Source organism: Gobio gobio, assembly GCF_949357685.1.
Source record: "Gobio gobio genome assembly, chromosome: 3".
Lineage (NCBI taxonomy): Eukaryota > Metazoa > Chordata > Actinopteri > Cypriniformes > Gobionidae > Gobio > Gobio gobio.
In genome coordinates this window covers 9,849,890-9,872,307 of record NC_137099.1, presented here as the reverse complement: position 1 = coordinate 9,872,307, position 22,418 = coordinate 9,849,890, and the positions used below count along the sequence as shown (strand labels likewise).

At 38.3% G+C, this 22,418-nt stretch overlaps 1 protein-coding gene across 1 annotated transcript in view; it reads left to right on the top strand.

Moving 5' to 3' along the window:
• pard3ba (par-3 family cell polarity regulator beta a) overlaps positions 1–22,418 on the top strand; it is a 277,652-nt gene that overhangs the window by 80,990 nt on the left and 174,244 nt on the right. Inside the window, exons 4-5 of the mRNA XM_079811668.1 lie at positions 6,588–6,688; positions 17,323–17,414. Coding sequence (XP_079667794.1) covers positions 6,588–6,688; positions 17,323–17,414 — 193 coding nt within the window. The remainder of the gene's footprint in view (positions 1–6,587; positions 6,689–17,322; positions 17,415–22,418) is intronic.

Below are 22,418 nucleotides of genomic sequence, written 5' to 3'. Positions count from 1 at the left end.
GTGCATGTGCAGAGAGTTTTCATCTCAGCAGCGTCCAGTAACAGAGTTATATGGAGTTTTCCTGGCTTGTTTATTCCTCAAAAGTCTGTTTTTCCTTGTGTGGTATTTCTGTGCGTTAATAACTCCGTAAGTAATAATAGTTATTGTCATTGTAGATGTGTTTCAGAGTGTGTCATCGCGTAATTCAGTTGATGTCACCTCAGAAGTATTTTTGTGTCAACATACAATAGCGTAATGCTCACCTATTTGAATAATCATTCAGTTATTTTGTTATCAACAATGTTTATTCGTTTATAGAAAATATTTGCTTGTAATGTATGTTGATGGAAATATGTATCAGGTCTGATCGGCATATTGTTATACAGAGCGCACTGCAGTGCTAACGTTAAAGCGCCGCACACACTTTTGTAACCGGACACCGCTTGTTAGCAGCTGCAGCTCCGCTCCTTTTAATGCAGCTGCATTTAGCGCCTATATATGGTACAATAAGCTCTGGTTTACGGTTACATTATACAAATGTAACTTATAAGTATAGTTATACAGTTCTTAACTGTGTATGTATATTTACCATCCTTATTTGTTCTCTCACAGAAACCACATTTATGTACATATCCACGCAAACCTGTTTATGCCTTGCAATTGGATGACTGAATAAACATTACTATCATCAAAGTTCACTCTGGATTAGCTGCAGTTCTTTCTAGCCAAATAATTAGGCCAGTTGAATTCCAACCATCCCACTGCGCACAGAATATCCCACAGGCACCGTGTCGAATGTGGACGAGGTCGAACTGGAAGCCATGTTAATCTTGGACTAAATCGGCCACCGTAGGAGTTGAAACGAAATCGGAATTGAGAGGAACAGAAACTAAAATTCACTGGATGGTCATATACCTTTTCACCACTAGATGGGGGAAAATATCACACAGTGTAGCTTTAAGTTTTAGTTTGAAAAAAAAAAAAATGTATGCATAATTGTTCTTTTAATTTTTAAAGTCAACATTATTAATTTACCTTTTATTAATAAAATGTACCTTTTAAATTTTCATTTTATTAATTTACTCTATTCAAATTGTATATATTGTTCACTTTGATATTTTTGCAGGGCGAACATCATTCTATTATTTAACAAAAAAAACTTGATCTCTCTCTTGATTCTACCACTTTAAATATCAAACATTTTTGTAAGAAAAACAACTATATTTCTATAATAAATGTGCATTCAAAAGTAATTTAGATATTTATGTTTTAATACTAAAAACATTAAAGCAAAAATAAAATTGTTATTCACCTTTGAAAGAAAATAATAAACGCATGAATACGTTGTTTTTTTATTAAAATTATTATTTATGGAAGGCAAATAGTTCTTATGAAAACACACTGTAGTTTCAGGTTTGTGTTTGTCTAACCTTTGGTCTATTAATAGTTGAATATTTTCATACCCAAATTGTCTTTATTTTCAGCTCGATTACTCGTGTTGTGGGATTGCCTTTTATTTATTCAGCTGAAAAGCCATTCATAGCACACTTCAAATGTTGTACTTTTCCTGTAAGATGAAACCACTAGAAGGGTTGTTCCCCTCCTGTGTCAGAATAGCCAATAATTAAAGGTTTTACCTTGAATGGTCTTTACAGGTTTCCCACTAATTCTTACTTCTGTTATTTCAAGGGGCGTAAAACCGAAATTAACGCCTAAAATTAGTTTGCACAAGCCCTTCTTTTGACGATTAACCTTGAGGCTGGAGAAAATGGTGCCAAGCTCCACCAGGTTCTGCAGGTTAGAGAGGATTGATTGGAGTTGAGGGCGACTCTTCATCGAGACGCTGCGCAGATGTGACTCCTCTATGACAATTTGTAAACATCACGAAGGTCTGAGAGCTTTCTTATTGTGAGTGTCCTTCATGAAGCCATCAGGGTGTAGTTAGTGGAGAACCTGGCTGATGTTGGAGGTCGTGTGGTGTAGACGAATGATGACAACGAAGGTAAAGAGTTACACACTCAGGACGCAAACAAAACTCTTGAAATAAAATATCTACGCCATTTTTCTGTTTTTTTTTTTTTGTGCTCAAGCACAAAGGATACTGGCACATTTATCTAAGCCTCAAAAGAGTCTGGGTGTCTATCTAGGTCTCTTTCATTGGCCTTATCTGTCTCATATGTATATTACCATTGAAATACAGAGAAGTATAGTTCAATAGTTCAGTGATACATTTGGAGATGGCCCTGATGAGTTGAAATATTAGCTCGGAAAGTAATGCCAACGGTTTTCTTAATGAAGTAGCTTCTAAAGCAGATGCGTTATGGCTTGCTTTTGGTTCCAGTACCTTATTAAAATGTCTGTGAGTCAGAGAGACGGACACAAAGTCTGTATTAATGACTCCCAGAACACAGCAGCTTTTCTCTGCTAGTGTGATCATACTAAAAGGCCTTTTTGATTATTTCTAGTAGCAGACTGAAGGATATGAGCAGGCTTTGCTGATGGAAGTGTCTGTGTTTGACCAGGGAAAATGGTAACTTTTCCCAGCACTGTGCTTGATTTTTTTTTTTTTGTTCTCTCACTTTTCCTTGATCTCTTTTCAGGGTCAGACTTGCTCTTTCTGTTCATTGTGGCTGTTAGTTCTCAGTACTCTGTCGCATTCACCACCACATGCAAGATAATTCGTTCTTGTCAGTCTGTAAAAAGCTACTTTAAAAGTGTACTTTGACATGCTACAAGCCACTCATAAAAGTGTGTGTAAACTGTACAAACACTGCCATTCCAAGAATGGTCGGTAAGCTCACCAAGGCTGATCAAAACACAGTAATGTGGTAAAATATTATTATTACAATTTAAAATGTTTTCTACAGTGTCACATGATCCTTCAGAAATCATTCTAATATGCTTATTTGCTGTTCAAGAAACATTTCTTATCATTATCAATGTTGAAAATAGTGATTAAATTTTTTTTAGAAAGTTCACAAGAACGGCATTTATTTGAATTTATTTATAACATAAATGTCTTTATTGTCAATTCTGATCAGTTTAATGCATCCTTGTTGAGAAACAGTATAAATGTATTTAAAAAAAAAATCAAATCTCATTACCCCCAAGCTTGTATCACACGCACACGCACACGCACACGCACACACACACACACACACACACACACACACACACACACACACACACACACACACACACACACACACACACACACACACACACACACACACACACACACACACACACACACACACACACACACACACACACACACACACACACACACACACACACACACACACACAGGTTGTGTTTTAATGTTTTATGGGGATTTTCCATAGACGTAATGATTTTTATGCTGTACAAACTGTATATTCTATCCCTAACACTAAACCTACCCGTCATAGAAAACTTTCTGCAGTATTACATTTTCAAAAAACATAATTTAGTCTGATTTATAAGCTGGTTTCCTTATGAGGTCGGTGTCCCGACATGGACACCAACAAAGATTGGTCCCGAGTCCGACAAGGCATCTTTGGATATTGGCATCTTTGTAGGGACATTTTTTTTTCCTCATAACGTAGGGTTTACCAGGACATGCGCACGCACACGCACACACACACGCACACGCACACGCACACGCACACACACACACACACACACACACACACAAACACAGGTTGTGTTTTAATGTTTTATGGGGATTTTCCATAGACGTAATGATAACTGTACAAACTGTATATTCTATCCCTAACACTAAACCTAACCGTCATAGAAAACTTTCTGCAGTATTACATTTTCAAAAAACATAATTTAGTTTGATTTATAAGCTGGTTTCCTTATGAGGTCGGTGTCCCGACATGGACACCAACAAAGATTGGTACCGACAAGGCATCTTTGGATATTGGCATCTTTGTAGGGACATTTTGTCCTCATAACGTAGGGTTTACCAGGACACACACACACACACGCGCATGCACACACACACACACACACACAAACACACACACACGCGCATGCACACACACACACACACACACTTATATAACATAAGTAACTGCACTGCAAGCTCTTAACGTTTTAATGAGGCAATCTTTTTACTTATGCAACAGAAGATATATGCGTTTGCAAGCAGAGCAGCATTTATCAGGCACAAAACTAACTAAAAATAACTAACTGTAAAAATAAAGAACAGTAAGGAAAAGCAACTTAATGTGTGTACAGACCTGTTGTGAAATTGTGTAACTTTTTCTGTGCACAAAGAAAGAGCACTTGTGTGCAAATATAGGCGAATGGCATGCAGTGTGATATAGACAGCCATGTGGTGTGAAAGGCTAACCTCATATAGTACACACACTGTCATTCATTAGTGTGGGTGAAATTTCTCAAAACTGCTAACCCGTTGTTATGTAAATGTAGAGGCTTGTATGCTAATGTGCTCATTAATGAAGTTACTGTTTCTGAATTAGTCGTTTATGCAGTTTAGTGCATCTCTCATATTTCTCAGGTTTCATGGTAGTGAAAACTGTTTCCCATGATTTAGCTCTTTTTCTTCAGCAGTAATGTTTACGAATGTTGACCTTGACTCGATGCCAACGTTCGACACATTCGAGTACTTCAGATCCTTGAGATGTCTCTGTGTCTCCGGCCTTATCTCAGAAGGTCTTGGAGATCCTCTTCAGAATGGAGGCCAAGGACATTCTGTTGGCTAGTCCTGATATAAAACTCCCTCACTGCAGTTTGCCATAGAGTTTTATTTTGTTGGAGCTGTTTTTGATGGATCTAGCATCCTGTTCCCGTAGCCGTTTCTGCTGAGTCTAGCGATGGCTCCAGCGCTTTGGCTGTTGTCCCTGTTATGGAAACCAGACAAATGCGTGTGATGGGAGACGTTTCGCAGGACTGATGAGTCTGTGTACGGAAAGCTGCTCTGACTCACTCAGATGTCTTTCTGTTTGTGTTGCGTGAGACTGTATTGTTGTGCTTTCATGTGGTGAGTTTAGTGTGATTTTAATTGTGTTTATTTGATCCAATGTGTGTCTTAAAAGAACAGAAAACACTCTCTAGGTAATGCTCAACTAGTGTTTGATCTGTGCTCCTCTGTCTGAACAAAATAAAACTGAATAATGGTAAATGAGACAAAAATAACTGCTCAAAATTACTTATTTTATGTAAGAGTTATTTAAAATTAATGAATGAATGCACAAATAAGTAAGAAAATAAGTACATGCATAAGTAAATGCATACATAAATAAATATATACATAAATACAACAAAAAAAACCTGTCACAAAATGGCTCAAAATGGTCATATATGACTTCACTTTTTATAAACTATAAATGCATGCATTAAAATTAATTTTTAAAATGGAGTCAAGATAAAATTTATTTCAAACTTGTTCACGACATGTTCATACCTCAGATTTTTACCATGCTACAATGATTGTACATAAAAATAAAATACATATATTGAAATAAATAAACTAGTGCTGGGCAAATTAACTTTAATAAATTTTTTCATTTAAACGCATTAAAAATATTTAACGCAATTGATGCAGCGTCCGTTTTTATATACATTTTTGAATAGCATTACATTATATGATCACGCTCTTATTCATGTAAAATATAAACAAATATTTAAAATATGCTGTCTTTAAATTGTTTCTACATTAATTTGAAGAGTAACTGAAATTATTACAATATCAAAATCTTAACTCCAAAAATATGAAAAACTTGCGATTCATCGCGATTAATCACAGAAAACCATGCAATTTAATTAGTAAATTTTTTTTATCGATTCCCAGTACTAAAATAAACATATTTATTTCAGATAGTTGCCAAGGCAAGATTTTTATTTAAAGCCGAAGTATTAAAATAACTAAAACTTAAATAATAAAAAAACCTATATAGACCTATTTAAAAATAATATTAATAATAATAATAATAATAATGAAAAAGACTTTAACTAAAATGGAAATGAAACAGAAAATATAAAAATAAAATCTAAATCAAAATATGAACAAACACTGTAATATAATAATATTTAATATAATAAGTAATTCTGTAAGGTCTAGGTCGGTGTTTCTCAACTGGTGGGTCGTTTTAAATTACGTTGTAAATTCGTAAGTCATGAAATAAAAGTAAAGTAGCAATAAATCGCGTAACTGGTACGTTGTGTGTTAGCTGGGAAGGCATGCAGGTATGATGTTCATTCTATTCATCAGGAGCAGTTTCCATGTTTCATGTTGGTATTTTGTATTCACCATGGTAACTGTTGTTTCCATAACCACAAAATACCACTTTTTGGGAACTAGTTTGGGACTGCTTACCTTTTATAGGCCTATTTATTCATGAGTATTAGTCATATTCGTACAATTTATGTGTATGTTAAGAAAAAGTGGGACAGTACTTTGTGTGAGTGTGTCAACACTTTTTGTGAAATAAATTTAATTGTGTTTTTAAAAACAATATTGTACACACACACACGCGCACACGCGCACACGCGCACACCCCTGGTCTAGGTCATTGTTTTACAATTAACATAGATTTGCAAATGCAGTAGGATGTTATTTTCGATTTATAACTATATTCTTTGACTTTTCCCATCAGCCACTCCTCTATCCGTGCGAAGCAGCAGTGACCCCGCCCTCGCCCTGCCCCTGGATGTCATTTCATTGGACCGCGAGGACATCAGCAGACCCCAGTCAACCGTGAGTGAACACACATCACCTTCTCATGTCTGATAGGAGTGTCTGGGAAAGTGTCAACAAGGCCAAATTTGTATTGTGCTTTTGGAGGACGCAATGAAAGACTACTTTTCTTTTTGTAGTGCTGGTCGTCTTATGTATTTCACCGGTCCTTGTTTGCAGGACTGTCACAGCCAACATTCGTGATCATATTGTATTTGTGTTTAAGTTGGACCTTTTAGCTCCGCCACCATTGTTATCTTACTCTCTTCCGTCATTGTTTTCATCAACAAAGCTTTCTCTCTCCCTTTCATTCCCTTCCTTTGAGGTCATCTATTAACCAGCCCTTTTTGCTCTCACATTTATAGCAGTGTTTGCTTTTCAGATTCTAGCAGAAAAACGGCGCGCACATTTTTTAGATTTTTTTATTCAGAAAGAAATTCAAGTGATCAAAATTGATATTTATTAAGTTTTAATAATTTTATTTCAAATAAATGCTGCTATTTTGAATAACCCTGAAAATAGTGTATCATGGTTTTCAAAAATATTAAGCAGCACAACTGATTTCAACATTGATGATGATAATAATAATAATAATAATAATAAATGTTTCTTGAGCAGAAAATCAGCATATTATAATGGTTTCTGATGGATCATGTGACACTGAAGACGCACTGTAATGACGCTTTTCCATCAGAGACATAAATTACATTTTAAAATATATTAAAATAGAAAACGGTTATTTTAAATTGTAAACGTTTTTCACAATATTACTTTTTACTTTATTTTTGATCAAATAAATGCAGCCTTGGTGAGCATATTTATTTATTTTAGTATTTTATTTTCGAGTCCCCAAACTTGTGAACAGCAGTGCAAGTTTCAGAATGAGTGAACCTGTTTAGGATTTTACTGTATGTTCTCTCAGTGCTTCAGACATATTTTAATTCTGAGTGTGACATTTCCTAAATTGTGCCACTTTCAGGCTCTTGGAAACTGCTGAGTGTATCAGGCCTACATACATAAAACTGTCCAATATCTCTAAAATATTAGCATCAAACGGGAAAAGAAAGTGTGCGGCAATTGTCAGGGATTCATAAGGTGTCTGCAAAATTACAGCTCACGCAGAGACTCGCACACATCCGTCCCAGATTGTCTCAGAGTGACAGTAATCATTGCGGTGCACTCCTCAATGACAGGGTGAGGGCACACTAATGCATCAACGACAGCACTTTTGAGACGGAGCGGATTCATAAATATGTGCGCATTCTCTCTACAGCCAGGTAAATATCTGCTTCTGTCAGTGCCACCGCTGCAGATTGCACTTCCTCCTGCAGAATTTCTTCAGCAGGATTCTTGGTGACTTCCAGATTAATGTATAGTCGCAATTATAAACATGTTGGTTTGTAGAGCAAATAGTTTTACCGTTTACTACACTGTTATTCTTCTAGTTATTTCCCTATAGAGGCTAATGAATCGGAAGTCTCACACATGCACTAGAAATAGCTTACTTCCACATTGCAAAATAAGGTGGTTCTATGCACGTCATTAGCTACTTCACATGGACACTTTTTGCTTCAATCTGAATGAATTCATTCCGATTGATGGATCCGAACGTAGTGTTTACATGAATGCTAAATACAGTGATCGGGTTGATGTGCGTGTTTATATGGCACAAACTTCTGAACTGATTTAATCTTTTGACATGCACTTACTGCACCAATATACAGATATAGATATATATATATAGATGGATGGATGGGACAGACAGACGGACGGACAGACAGACATACAGACAGATATAGATAGACAGACACAGACAGATAGACAGATAGATAGATAGGCAGACAGACAGACAGACAGACAGACAGATAGACAGACAGATAGGCAGACAGACAGACAGACATAGATAGACAGACACAGACAGATAGACAGATAGATAGATAGGCAGACAGACAGACAGACAGACAGACAGACAGACAGACAGACAGACAGACAGACAGACAGACAGACAGATAGACAGACACAGACAGATAGATAGACAGACAGACAGATAGACAGACAGATAGACAGACAGGCAGACAGACAGACAGACATAGATAGACAGACACAGACAGATAGACAGACAGATAGACAGACAGACAGACAGATATAGATAGACAGACAGACAGACAGACAGACAGACAGATAGATAGATAGATAGATAGATAGATAGATAGATAGATAGATAGATAGATAGATAGATAGATAGACAGATAGACAGATAGACAGATAGACAGATAGACAGACAGACACAGACAGATAGACAGATAGATAGACAGACAGACAGATATAGATAGACAGACACAGATAGATAGATAGATAGATAGATAGATAGATAGATAGATAGATAGATAGATAGATAGATAGATAGATAGATAGATAGATAGATAGATAGATAGATAGATAGATAGATAGATAGATAGATAGATAGATAGATAGATAGATAGATAGATAGATAGATAGATAGATCTATTTATTTATTTACTTACTTCGTTTCATTATCGCGGGAAATTAGAATCTTTTTCTATCATTTTGCGAGCAAAGATGGAGTCGCGATGAAGAAAACTGTTGCGTCGCATAGAAATATTTCACCCAAAAGGCGAGCCCGTGGATCAAACTTTGCATTGCACAAGAGTTATGCTGGTGGAGGAGTCTCAAACCACAGTCAATTATTCCCTGAAAATGAAAGCAGAAACTGACTGAGCTTTTGCCATCTGACTCTACAGAATAAGAGCTGAATCTACCTCAGTGCTGATAACGGTAAATCAACTGTAAATCTTGTGATTCTCTTGTGGACCGTTCATTAATGATATTGAAAAAAATGAGAAGAATCAATATTTCTTGTTAAACGCCATGTTTGAAAATTGTGTATAGAAGAGCTTCTGTGCTCCTATTGGTCAATGTCACAGATGTGACTTTCTATAGACTTTCTGTCAGGACGCAGCAAAGCTGGTTGTCATCCACTATAGCCCTGTTTTCACCGAAATTAACCGGAACAATTTGTCCCTGGAATTGTCTGCATTTCCATTGCGGTCTAAAGTACCGTTAAGATTAGTCCGGTGACATAGGACTGTGCTCAACTTTCCAGTTCCCGCTGGATTTTGTCCTCCGATTATAAGCTTAATAAAGCCTGAACCTTGTCGTCGGTCCATCTGTTGTATTTTTTAAACTCCAGTGTTGATTCGAATAGCAAACAACTCATACTGAACGCACCGCAACAGACTTAAAAAAACGCCGGCTGTTGAAATAAAATGCTCCGTGGAGTCAACCAATCAAAATAAAGCATGACAAACGCAACCAATAGGCATTACTCTATTTCTATGTCATTGCACAAGCGCAGTACTCTCCAGTTTCAATTTTCATTCAATTCAAGGTTGAAATAAAATGCCAGTCAGTATTTTCAGCATGGGCGTCACTGGGCCTTTTTTAGGGGGGCTTCAGACTTCTGTCCAGCCCCCATAAAAAAGTGTGATCAACCTTTCAAACATATGAAACTGGCGAGAGGCTTCTGCTTCATCCCGTCTTTTAATCTGCATTAATCAGCGTGTTCTTCAATCCGCATCCGCATCGGCGTCGAGCAGAGCGCACGTCAGAAGCAGAGGTGTGTGTGTTGATCTGAGCCTCATTGGTCTGTCATCGCTCGTCAATGTCCAAATATTTGAGAAAACCAATCAAATCAGAGTAGCGTTATTAGCGTTATATAGGCTGAGCACGAATTTTAGCAGCTCGACTTGACGTCAAATGAGAGATATGTAAGTAGCTAAACTAAACATTTCATATTTGACAGATCTTCTTTATGTCAGAAATGTTAAACAAATGACAAAAATATTCACCCAAATTAAAAAACTTTTGTCTAATTTTGCCATTTTTATTTGAAAGAGGGCTATATAATGTAATTTATAATATAATTAACAAACAAGAAATATTAACAAAGTAATATTAATAATAAATGTGTGCATATTGTAAATTAATAATTCCATGTTTAGCTCTCAGTAAATAAAAAAAGCTCAACTTTTTTCAGCCTGTATTGGGCATAAGATAAGTAATTAATGTGTGCATATTGTGAATTCATTTAATACATTTAGTTACCTAGCTTTCCTGTTAGCCTTCGAAAATGATTCATAAAACATTTAAATATCAGTTAAACATATGTTTACTTTCTTCACTGACAAAAATGGAAAAACTTTATCAGTCATATCTGCCCACTGACATGTTTTTCAAGCTATTGTTATCTATTTTTTTGGTGCTCAGAACATCTTAAAATGCACATATTTAGATCATGGAAATCAACATTTTCTCGAGGGGCCGTGCCCCCCCAAACCCTTCTTACCTCACATTTGGGATCTCAGTGATTATTAACCTGCCTTCAGTGTATGATTAAGGGATGTACAATATGGTCATGCAGAATAAGGCATTCATATTTGCTTTATAAGTGTAAGTAATAATAAACAACCAATATCCTAATAAGCTACTAGTTAATAGTGAGAATTGGACCCTAAACTAAGTGTTACCATTTTTTTTTTCATATCCTCACTGGGAGCTGAGCCCCCCTAAAATGAAAATAATAGAATCGCCCCTGATTTTCAGCGCCTTAGTCCCACTCCCAAAAGTTCCTGAACTTTGAAAAAGTACTACCTCACGAGCTGGGACTTTTTGAGGGGGGACATTTTTACCCTGAACTTCATTTAGACCCCGGTCCCTGCAGTCCACCCCAAAGTCCCTAGTTCCTGGGGAAAGTTCCTGCGTGGAAACGCAGCTTATCTATATGAGATTAAAGGAAGGAAGGAGGTTCGATTCTGGCATCCCGATGTCCATTGTCCTTTACGAATCACCACGACACTCTACGTCAAACAGATCGTGCCAAAACCGGGCTGATATCATGTCGTCTGAACCCAGCATTGCTCTAAAACCAGGGCACTCTGCTTGGTAATTAGGAGTGTTTTTCCAGGTCTTATCCCTGAAATCTAAGGGAAATCTCCATCTTGTTCCAGGCTCAGTGTTGTTGATTCAGGAGCATGCTGTTCTTGGGTAAAATCAAACCAAACTGAGTAAAACATGTTCCTGGAACAGCATCCTTGTTAGTCTTGGAACAGCACTAGATGAGATTTTATGATTATGTTTTGAATCTTGAGTAATATCCTTATGAATCTCATTTGTTTCGGAGTAAGGTTAGGTAATGATGGCTGAATGGGAATGTTGTTCCAAGACCATCAGATCCAGGAACAGAATGTCCTCCTTGTGTAAATCTCGAGCCTGGAGTACACACTGCAGTTTCTGATCTAACTGAAGTCCTTTTTGAAAAGTCCCCGGAGGAACTCTGAGCTTCATGTTCACATTACAGCTGAGACGGGGAACCCTGAAGCTCTCCCAGTCCCTTATCATCCGTCCCAGGAGCTCAAGCTTACAGCCGGAGGTCACCTCCACTGAAGCACGGCGCACCTTTAAATGATTGGAGTTTCTCTGGGCTCTGCTCTGCTCGCGTCTGGGCTGTATGTGCAGGAGAACCGGGTAATTACGAGTGTGGGGCGGGGATTCTCTGCCTGGTTTTGTCAGTCGTGTTTTAGACTGAAGACGAGATGATTATCAGATGTGTTGAGGAGCTTGACCTTCCAACTCATAAACATGAACATGAGATGTGTAATTATGGTCAGCGTTTTCATAAACTCCTGGGAACTTTAATTGATTTTTTTTTTTTTATACAATGCTGGGATCTAGGGACAATCGGATGCTGCTGATTTTGTTTGTTCGCTGCTTGTTTTTGTTAGTTTCTTTTTTTTCCCCATTTAGTTTTCATTCTGTTATTCGTTTATTTCTTTGGTTGGTTTATTTTTGACTTGTTTGTTTCTTTCTTCCTCTCATTGTTATTTTGTTTGTTCATTCATTTATTCATCAATTTGATAAATTGGTTGGTTCAATCTTGGTTTTATTTTTGGTTTGTTTGCCGTTTGTCTGGTCTTTCTTTCTTTCTTTCTTTCTTTCTTTCTTTCTTTCTTTCTTTCTTTCTTTCTTTCTTTCTTTCTTTCTTGCTTGCTTGCTTGCTTGCTTGCTTGCTTGCTTGCTTGCTTTCTTCCTTCCTTCATTCATTCCCTCCTTCCTTCTGTCCCTCCATCCTTCCTTCATTCCTGCCATCGTTCCTTTCGTCTGTCTGTCTCTCCTGCCCTTCCTTCCTTCCTTCCCTCCCTTCTTTCCTTCCCTTTTTCTTTTGTCTGTCTGTCTGTCTGTCTGTCCTTCCTTCTTTCCTTCCTTCATTCATTCCCTCTTTCCTTTCGTCTGTCTGTCCTGCCCTTCCTTCCCTACCTACCTCCCTCCCCTCCTCCTTCCTTCCTTCTGTACCTCCCATCCTTCCTTCCTTCCTTCCTTCCTTCCTTCCTTCCTTCCTTCCTTCCTTCCTTCCTTCCTTCCTTCCTTCCTTCCTTCCTTCCTTCCTTCCTTCCTTCCTTCCTTCCTTCCTTCCTTCCTTCCTTCCTTCCTTCCTTCCTTCCTTCCTTCCTTCCTTCCTTCCTTCCTTCCTTCCTTCCTTCCTTCCTTCCTTCCTTCCTTCCTTCCTTCCTTCCTTCCCTCCCTCCCTCCCTCCCTCCCTCCCTCCCTCCCTCCCTCCCTCCCTCCCTCCCTCCATCATTCCTTCCCTCCCTCCCTCCATCATTCCTTCCCTCTTTCCTTTCGTCTGTCTGTCCTGCCCTTCCTCCCCCCTCCCTCCTTCCTTCCTTCCTTCTGTTTCTCCATCCTTCTTTCCTTCTGTCCCTCCATCCTTCTTTCGTTCCTTCATTCCTTCCCTCTTTCCTTTCGTTTGTCTGTTCAGCTTCCATCTGTCATTACTTAGGTCTGTCCTTCCTTGTTCATTCATTTCATTGGTTTGTTCATTCATTCATTGGTGTGTTTTTGGTTTGTTTATTTCTTGTAGATGTTTAACTCAAACACCATGGTATTTGGTATGGTACACCAAGGTACTTTAAAGAACACCATGGTATTAATAAAGGCACCATGGTACTCATTATTAGTTTGTGCTAGTCTTGTTGTATATAAATGTCTTATGTCATCACTTATGCTGAGTTATTATGTACAGCAGATTGATGATCAGGCTTTGCTGTTGTAATATCTCAGTCAGCTCTAGATGGATGGATGAGATGGACTCAAAGGTCATAAAGAAACACATTTGTGATGCAGATCCCCACACAATCTCTTACAAACTCTCTCATTAGGCTTTGACATTTATTCAATTACTGTATTCCCAGGAGTTTACCCAGTACCCACTGCTCATAAGTCTTATGTAAACAGACCGCGCACCCCGAGAGCCAAGGACACATATTTAATATAGATTCTGCTCGCACGGCTGATGCGTCTGACCATGAATGTTTTACTGTGTTTACTTCAAGCCTGTTTAGGTCGTAAACATATCAACAGAATCCTCACATCACAGTCAGTTTTCCCTTGTTCTATTTAGTTTCCGCCATGACCCTCAAAACCACATTGTCAGGAATATAAGTCACACTTTTTTTTTTTAATCATCTGAACAGTTTTTCGGCTGCCATATTTGATATGCCTCTCCGGCAGCTATTTCAGTCATCAAATTCTCCAAAGTTGTTTACCAAGCTTATGATTAAATTTCATATTTAAAATCACCAATGAAATTTGACTGGTTCATAAATTTTGTTTCTAAATGCCAAAATCATGACAAAAAAATATTTTCACAGTCATGAGCGCGTCTCAAAACACTGATATATGCACTATACACCGATCAGGCATAACATTTTGAAGTGAATAACACTGATTGTCTCATCACAGCACCTGTTAGTGGGTGGGATATATTAGGCAGCAAGTGAACATTTTGTCCTCAAAGTTAATGTGTTAGAAGCAGGAAAAATCAGCAAGCGTAAGGATTTAAGCGAGTTTGACAAGCGCCCAATTGTGATGGCTAGAATATTGGGTCAGAGCATCTCCAAAACTGCAGCTCTTGTGGGGTGTTCCCGGTCTGCAGTGGTCAGTATCTATCAAAAGTGGTCCAAGGAAGAAACAGTGGAGAACCGGCGACAGGGTCATGGGTGGCCAAGGATCATTGATGCACGTGGGGAGCAAAGGTTGGCCCGTGTGGTCAGATCAGATTCTTTTACATCACGTGGATGGCCGGGTGCCTGTGTGTCGCTTACCTGGGGAACACATGATATTGAAGGCGATAAACAAATACAGTGAACATAATGTAGGCTATGCAATATATTATGTGCAAAAAGGGGGTTTACAAAATTAATAATTTTGTTTTTAAATTCACTAAACTAAAAATAAAACAAAAGCATATTAGCCTATATTTGTTTACCCAATTATAATGGTCACTTTCATAAAAATATACATACTTGTAGGTTTAAAATTCCACATATGGCACATTTTTTGTCCAACAACAAATATTTTAGAAATATGTATATTTTAGTCAGAATTATTGCGGTACTATTCTATTGCGCTCCGTCTGTTTGGCGCGCATGCATACGGCAGCGCTCATTCACGGAAGCCTGAATTTTTGCGGAGATTCCCATGAAGAAGGCTCATCCTCTCCTGACAGCAAAATGGACACACATTTGCATGACTTTGTAACATTTACAGATGGAGAATATACCTGGGAAATATAAGTTTTGCACTGAGGAAAGTACCACATTCCAAACGCATTAAACTCCGCAAGTATTTATCTCAGTCAGCGCAAGTGAGCATCTGACAGGGAAGCTGCTTTAAACTATAGCCTATGTGTTAACTATATCTTACAAGTTATTTTGAAGCCCTTAATATAAAGCATATGTCATGTTTAGGACACATTTTATCATGCACTTTCCCTGCACCAGCTCACTCTGCATACTCCGCTATTTTTCCGATCCACTCGTATCGATCTGCTGTATATCGATATAAACGGTATTGCCTCATTCCATATAGTTTCTAAAAAATATATTCTACAAACTCAATATACCGCCCAGCCCTAGGATGCACTATGGGAAGAATGCAAGCCAGCGGAGGCAGTGTGATGCTTTGGGCAATGTTCTGCTGGGAAACCTTGGGTCCTGCCATCCATGTGGATGTTACTTTGACACGTACCACCTATTGTTGCACACCATGTACAGCCTTTCATGGAGACAGTATTGTGGCTGTGGCTCTTTCAGCAGATAATGCGCCTGCCACAAAGCAAAAATGGTTCAGGAATGGTTTGAGGAGCACAACAACGAGTTTGAGGTGTTGACTTGGCCTCCGAATTCCCCAGATCTCAATCCAATCGAGCATCTGTGGGATGTGCTGAACAAACAAATCCGATCCATGGAGGCCCCACCTCGCAACTTACAGGACTTAAAGGATCTGCTGCTAACATCTTGGTGCCAGATACCACAGCACACCTTCAGGTGTCCATGCCTCGACGGGTCAGGTCTGTTTTGGCAGCAAAAGGGGGACCAACACAATACTAGGATGGTGGTCATAATGTTATGCCTGCTCGGTGTATATGCTGCCCGGCCAAAAAAAAAGTGGCTATTTGGATTTAAATAGGCAAATTCTTAAGAGTCTATGACTCTGATCATTATTGCAGTTATTATTATGTTTCTAGCATGTTATATGTTTGGCAACAGTTCATCTGACCCTAAGTGATGGAGTGTGTAGCTTTTCATCTCTTAAACAACCATGTAGAAAGAACATCATGATCATATTCCAGGATAAAAATGTCAAGATTCATCCGGCTCAGACTGTGAAAGAATGGTTGTGAGGGAGCATGAAGAATCACTTACACACATGAATTGGCACCTCTGAGTTCAGTCCTTAAATTCATTGAAAGTCTTTGGGATGTGCTGGAGGAGACTTTACAGAGTGCTGGACTCTTGCATTGTCAATACCAGATCTGGACCAATAATTGATGCACCTCTTGATGGAAATAAATGTTGTGATGTTATTTGCACTTTATTACATTTTTGTTGTTATTATTGCCAATGTTCAAAACGTCACTATGGTCATTTTTTGTGAATGTTCCTGCTTTTCCTTTTCAGAAAGGTTATGTCAACCAACCATCTGTCCATTAAACTCTCTATATCTCTGTTGTTGTCCTCATGTGAACAGTGTGCACTCAATAAAGATGGGAGATGCACATTAACAATAGCCCCACTGCTTCAGGAGCATGTGGCCTAGCGGGGGGATAATCGCTCTCTACTCAGATAATCTAGGTCACTTTTTGTGTGTTTGATGCATCCTGGAGGAGGGGGGTCCCATGTGTTTGCGTGTGTGTGTCTTGGGTGGAGTACAGGGTGCGTTCTGGACCACCATTAGCTACGGCTCCACAGTGAGGAAACTGGACATTCCCTTTTATGGTGCATCATTTTGTTTTTCCTCGTCTTTGCGTATGTTTTCTGTTCATTTGCATTTTATCTGTTTTGATCACTGTCCCCAGATGAGATATTAATCGTTTAAAAAATAATGAAAGGAAAACAGAGGGTGAGAACACACCGACAGAGAGAGCTGGACGGAAAGGACGCAATTACAGTTTTTCAATAGCGAACTGTTTAGCCACTTTGGCATCCTGCTCAGTAGGGCACATCGAAGCTTGGTGTCGTTGTTTTGGGTCCTCTAGAGAAACTGAAGTCACAGTGAGTATATTTTTGTGTTGACAGGGAGTCGGTCATGCAACGACTGTGAAGGGAGGAGCCATGGACAAACCCAAAGTGGACGTCCCAAACTCCAGGACTGGACAAGTCATGTTAAGGTGAGGGACTTTATGTATGCTTGTACTGTATATAGTGTGTGATTGTGTTTCTACATTCATAAGTGGGGGTTGAACTCATATTAATTCATTGATTAGTGCGAGCAGCTCTCTCTGCCCTGAGATTAATTTGGGTCTTTGTTTTGTGAAAGTTCTTTGTTGTCAGATTAAGGTTGTTTCAGTGTGTGTGTGGTGTGTTTGTGTGACCCCAATGTGTTTTGGACAGGATACATTTTTAAACTGTTGCCACGTTTTGTATGTACGTATTTTAATATATTTAAATTGTATTTATACATTTATTTAATGTAAAGACATTTACATATACACATACACACACACACACACACACACATATATATATATATACACACACACACACACACACACACACACACACACACACACACACACACACACACACACACACACACACACACACACACACACACACACACACACACACACACACACACACATCTTATTAGAATGATTTCTGAAGGATCATGTGACTGAGTAATGATGCTGAAAATTCAGCTTTGATCACAGAAATAAATTACATTTTAAAATATATTCAAATAGAAAACAGTTCTTTTAAATTGTAAAAATATTTTCACAATATTACTGTTTTGCTGTATTTTGGATCAAATAAATGCAGCCTTGGTGAGCAGAAGAGACTTCTTTAAAAACATTTAAAAAATCTTACTTTTCTCAAACTTTTGACTGGTAGTGTATACAATATGACATAAATATATGCTTATTATTATACTTATATATTATACTTGTATACACTATTATTAGTAATCAACTTTAACAGAATTTAACACTGTGATCGACCAATACAATAACCAATAATTTATTTCTAAATGTACACAATCTTATTTTGTGACATTTATTTTTAAAAGATCCTTGTTCATCACACGTTTAAGCCTTGTAAAGCACTTTTACAAGCAATGGGCCGTATACTGTAATATTTCAGACAAATTCTATTTAAAAGGCAGCATTCAACCTTTTTAATGCTTATCTAGAAGCAGCTTTTCTTATTGATATCCGTGACAAGCGAAAATAATGGAAATAACATAACAGAAATGAGTGTGAAAGGTCGTGTTTCCGTAGATGATTTCACTTTTATATGTACGGCAGGACACAGATTCAGATTTCATAGCAGCACAAGAGCTCATGTGTGTACAGGGAGTGCAGAATTATTAGGCACGTTGATTTTCTGATCATATTTTTTTTCCAGGCACATTTGACCAATTCCAAACCACAGTAATCCTAATAACTACTATTGATTTAGTGATTTAGTATTTAATAATGTATAAGTGATATATAATTGTTCATGAAGGCTGGAAATGAAAATCACCTTATATTCAGGTGTGCAGAATTATTAGGCATGTTTTCTTTTACAGATAAATTGAGCCAAAAAAGAGATTTAACTCAGACTGAAAAGTCAAAAAGTATTAAATGCCCATGAGAAGGATGCAATACTAATGCAATACTAGACATTGCAGTTAAGGCATGACCATTGGACAGTGAAATGCTCGTTGGGTCAGCAGGATCTGACAAAAACAGGTGGTGAAGAAAAGACACCTGTTAACTGCAAAAGAATGAAGAATTAAGTTGAAGAATTAAGGGTGAAACCATCAGGAAGCCTTTAGTCTCCAGCGCCACCATTTTCCAGAGCTGCAACCTACCTGGAGTCTCCAGAAGTGCAAGGTGTCAGGATCTCAGAGACTTCAGTTAGGTAAAGAATCCTAAAAAATGACCCACACTAGATAAGAATCACAAGCTGAAGTGTTGTAAAATACATGAAGAAGGTTTTTTTATAGGCTTTATGGACAGATAGGTTGAGAATGACTCTTGAAGGACCAGCACCACATCCTCTAGTACCACTGTTTGAAGAATTCATCTTCCAGAATCTGGCAGTACGTTTTGGGAGTTCATTTTAGTCCATCCTGAAGTCCGTTTTGCAGAGATGGACTAAAAATGAACTCCCAAAACGTACTGCCAGATTCTGGAAGATGAATTCTTCAAACAGTGGTACTAGAGGATGTGGTGCTGGTCCTTCAAGAGTCATTCTCAACCTATCTGTCCATAAAGCCTATAAAAAAACCTTCTTCATGTATTTTACAACACTTCAGCTTGTGATTCTTATCTAGTGTGGGTCATTTTTTAGGATTCTTTACCTAACTGAAGTCTCTGAGATCCTGACACCTTGCACTTCTGGAGACTCCAGGTAGGTTCAGCTCTGGAAAATGGTGGCGCTGGAGACTAAAGGGTTCCTGATGGTTTCACCCTTAATTCTTCAACTTAATTCTTCATTCTTTTGCAGTTAACAGGTGTCTTTTCTTCACCTCCTGTTTTTGTCAGATCCTGCTGACCCAACGAGCATTTCACTGTCCAATGGTCATGCCTTAACTGCAATGTCTAGTATTGCATTAGTATTGCATCCTTCTCATGGGCATTTAATACTTTTTGACTTTTCAGTCTGAGTTAAATCTCTTTTTTGGCTCAATTTATCTGTAAAAGAAAACATGCCTAATAATTCTGCACACCTGAATATAAGGTGATTTTCATTTCCAGCCTTCATGAACAATTATATATCACTTATACATTATTAAATACTAAATCAATAGTAGTTATTAGGATTACTGTGGTTTGGAATTGGTCAAATGTGTCTGGAAAAAAAATATGATCAGAAAATCAACGTGCCTAATAATTCTGCACTCCCTGTATATCGTCATTAATATGTACACTTGTTGCCATAGTCACAGAATGGGAGACTTGCATCACGTTCATCGCATTCTCCAGTCGTGCCTCTTATCACAGGTCATGTGACCTCATCTCTTCTCCCTGAGAGAGGGATGAAGTTTATCTCTCGCCTCTCTTCAGTGCCTCTGTCAATCAGCATTACTGATCACACACACACACACACACACACACACACACACACACACACACACACACACACACACACACACACACACACACACACACACACACACACACACACACACACACACACACACACACACACACACACACACACACACACACACACACACACACACACACACACACACACACACACACACACACACACACACTTACTTTTACAGCTCATTAAACATTGGTGGTTTACAGTACCGCATCACCTGAGCTGAAGCCCCTGAGGTCCATCTGGGATTCAATCAGGTTTTAATAAGAGTGCTTATATAAGTTCTCTATATTATGTGAGATTAAGTCATTTCCCATTCCTGCTAAATAGTTATTATTAAACTTTAAGGTTCAAATCTTCATATTAATATCATTACTTTTGGCTGGACATGGACAGTTGGGACCACAGCTGAACCTCAAGTTGTGTAGATGCACTGGGTGAAGTTGTATAACATGCCATTTAATTTGATGCAAATGAAAATAAGGATGTGAGGGACTAGTAGTGTTGATCTTTCAGCCAACGTATTTGGAAATGTGTCTCTTTGCAAATTTCTAGTGGACAGAAACTCTGGAACAAATATTATTGAATATTCTGTACTTTGGTCCCATGATCAAAGCCTTGCTTTTATTTGCATCAAATTAGATACAATTTACATTTTATTGTCTTTTGCACATGGTGTGGCAAAAGCAACCACATAAATAACACTGTCAGAACATTCTGTTTTCTAGATATACATTGAAACTCATCAGTGTAAGTCTTAGAGATGCACAGATGTATCGCCAATAATTGGTATCGGCCGATAAAAGCTATTTTCACTATCGACCAATTGTTTAAAAACAGCCGATGATCAGGGCCAATGGTATCCTGTCAATTAAAAGACTGCGGAAAACATGTTCGACTGCAACTCATACTGTGTGTGTGAAGAAAATGTCTCATGTTAAATTTAGGGAAATTAAGCATAGAGCAACAGTTAAAAAATAGCTACTTAAAGGATTAGTTCACTTTCAAATAAACTTTTGCTTATAATTTACTCACCCCCTTGTCATCCAAGATATCCATGTCTTTCTGTCTTCAGTCAACGTCCGATATTTTGTATTTTTTGAACAAGATAGCAAAGCTGCGTGCATAGGATTGTGGGTGATTTGAGAACGCTAAGTGCGCGAAGGCTACTCGTAAGCATCCTTTCCTGTATATGGCATATTTTTCGAACGAAGGACTCAGACCTTGGTTGAAATTCCGAGGATCCTCGACATTGGAACAGCCCTTCGACGGACGTCGATGACGTAGCATCCTCGGAATTCTGGCTTCAGAGGATCCTTCCTTGACATTGAGAAACGCCTCGTATCCACATATTCAAACGTCTTTGCGCCTGCGTCTAGCGTGACCTTTTCAACGTAATTGCGTTTTTGACGTCACGAGCGCGCATCAATGAACAGAGCAAGGGGAGCATTTGTGCTTATAAAACTTCAACTTTATTTATTTAAAAAAAAAATGACCTATCGTTTCGCTAGATAAGACCCTTATTGATCGTCTGGTACCGTTTGATGTGGTTTAAAGCCCTTTTGAAGCTGTACTGAACCTCTCATTTGGACCTTGAACCGTATGGGGTCTATTGACTTATCCTGAACATACAGAAATACAGAAATATCCTGAAAACTTTTCATCAAAAATCTTCGTTTCTTTTCGATTGAAGACAGAAAGACATGGATATCTTGGATGACAAGGGGGTGAGTAAATTATAAGCAAAAGTTTATTTGAAAGTGAACTAATCCTTTAAAGGGGTGGTAAAACACATTCTTTTGAAGGCTTGACTGTGTTTGTGGGGTGCATTGTAACGTGTTCATGCTTCGTTTAAAAAAAAATTGCCTTATTTTTCATATATTTGACCTTTATTCTACACTGCTCTGTCCCTCCTTGTAAAACGGTCTGATGCTTTCCGGGTTGTATGAAGCCAGTCCCTCAAAAATACGCGATGGGCTCAGATTGGTTAGCTGGCCCAGTGTGTTGTGATTCGCTAACCGCAGTGCACATCGGAAACGTCACGCCCCTTACCGGAGGCTGTTCAGTATTAT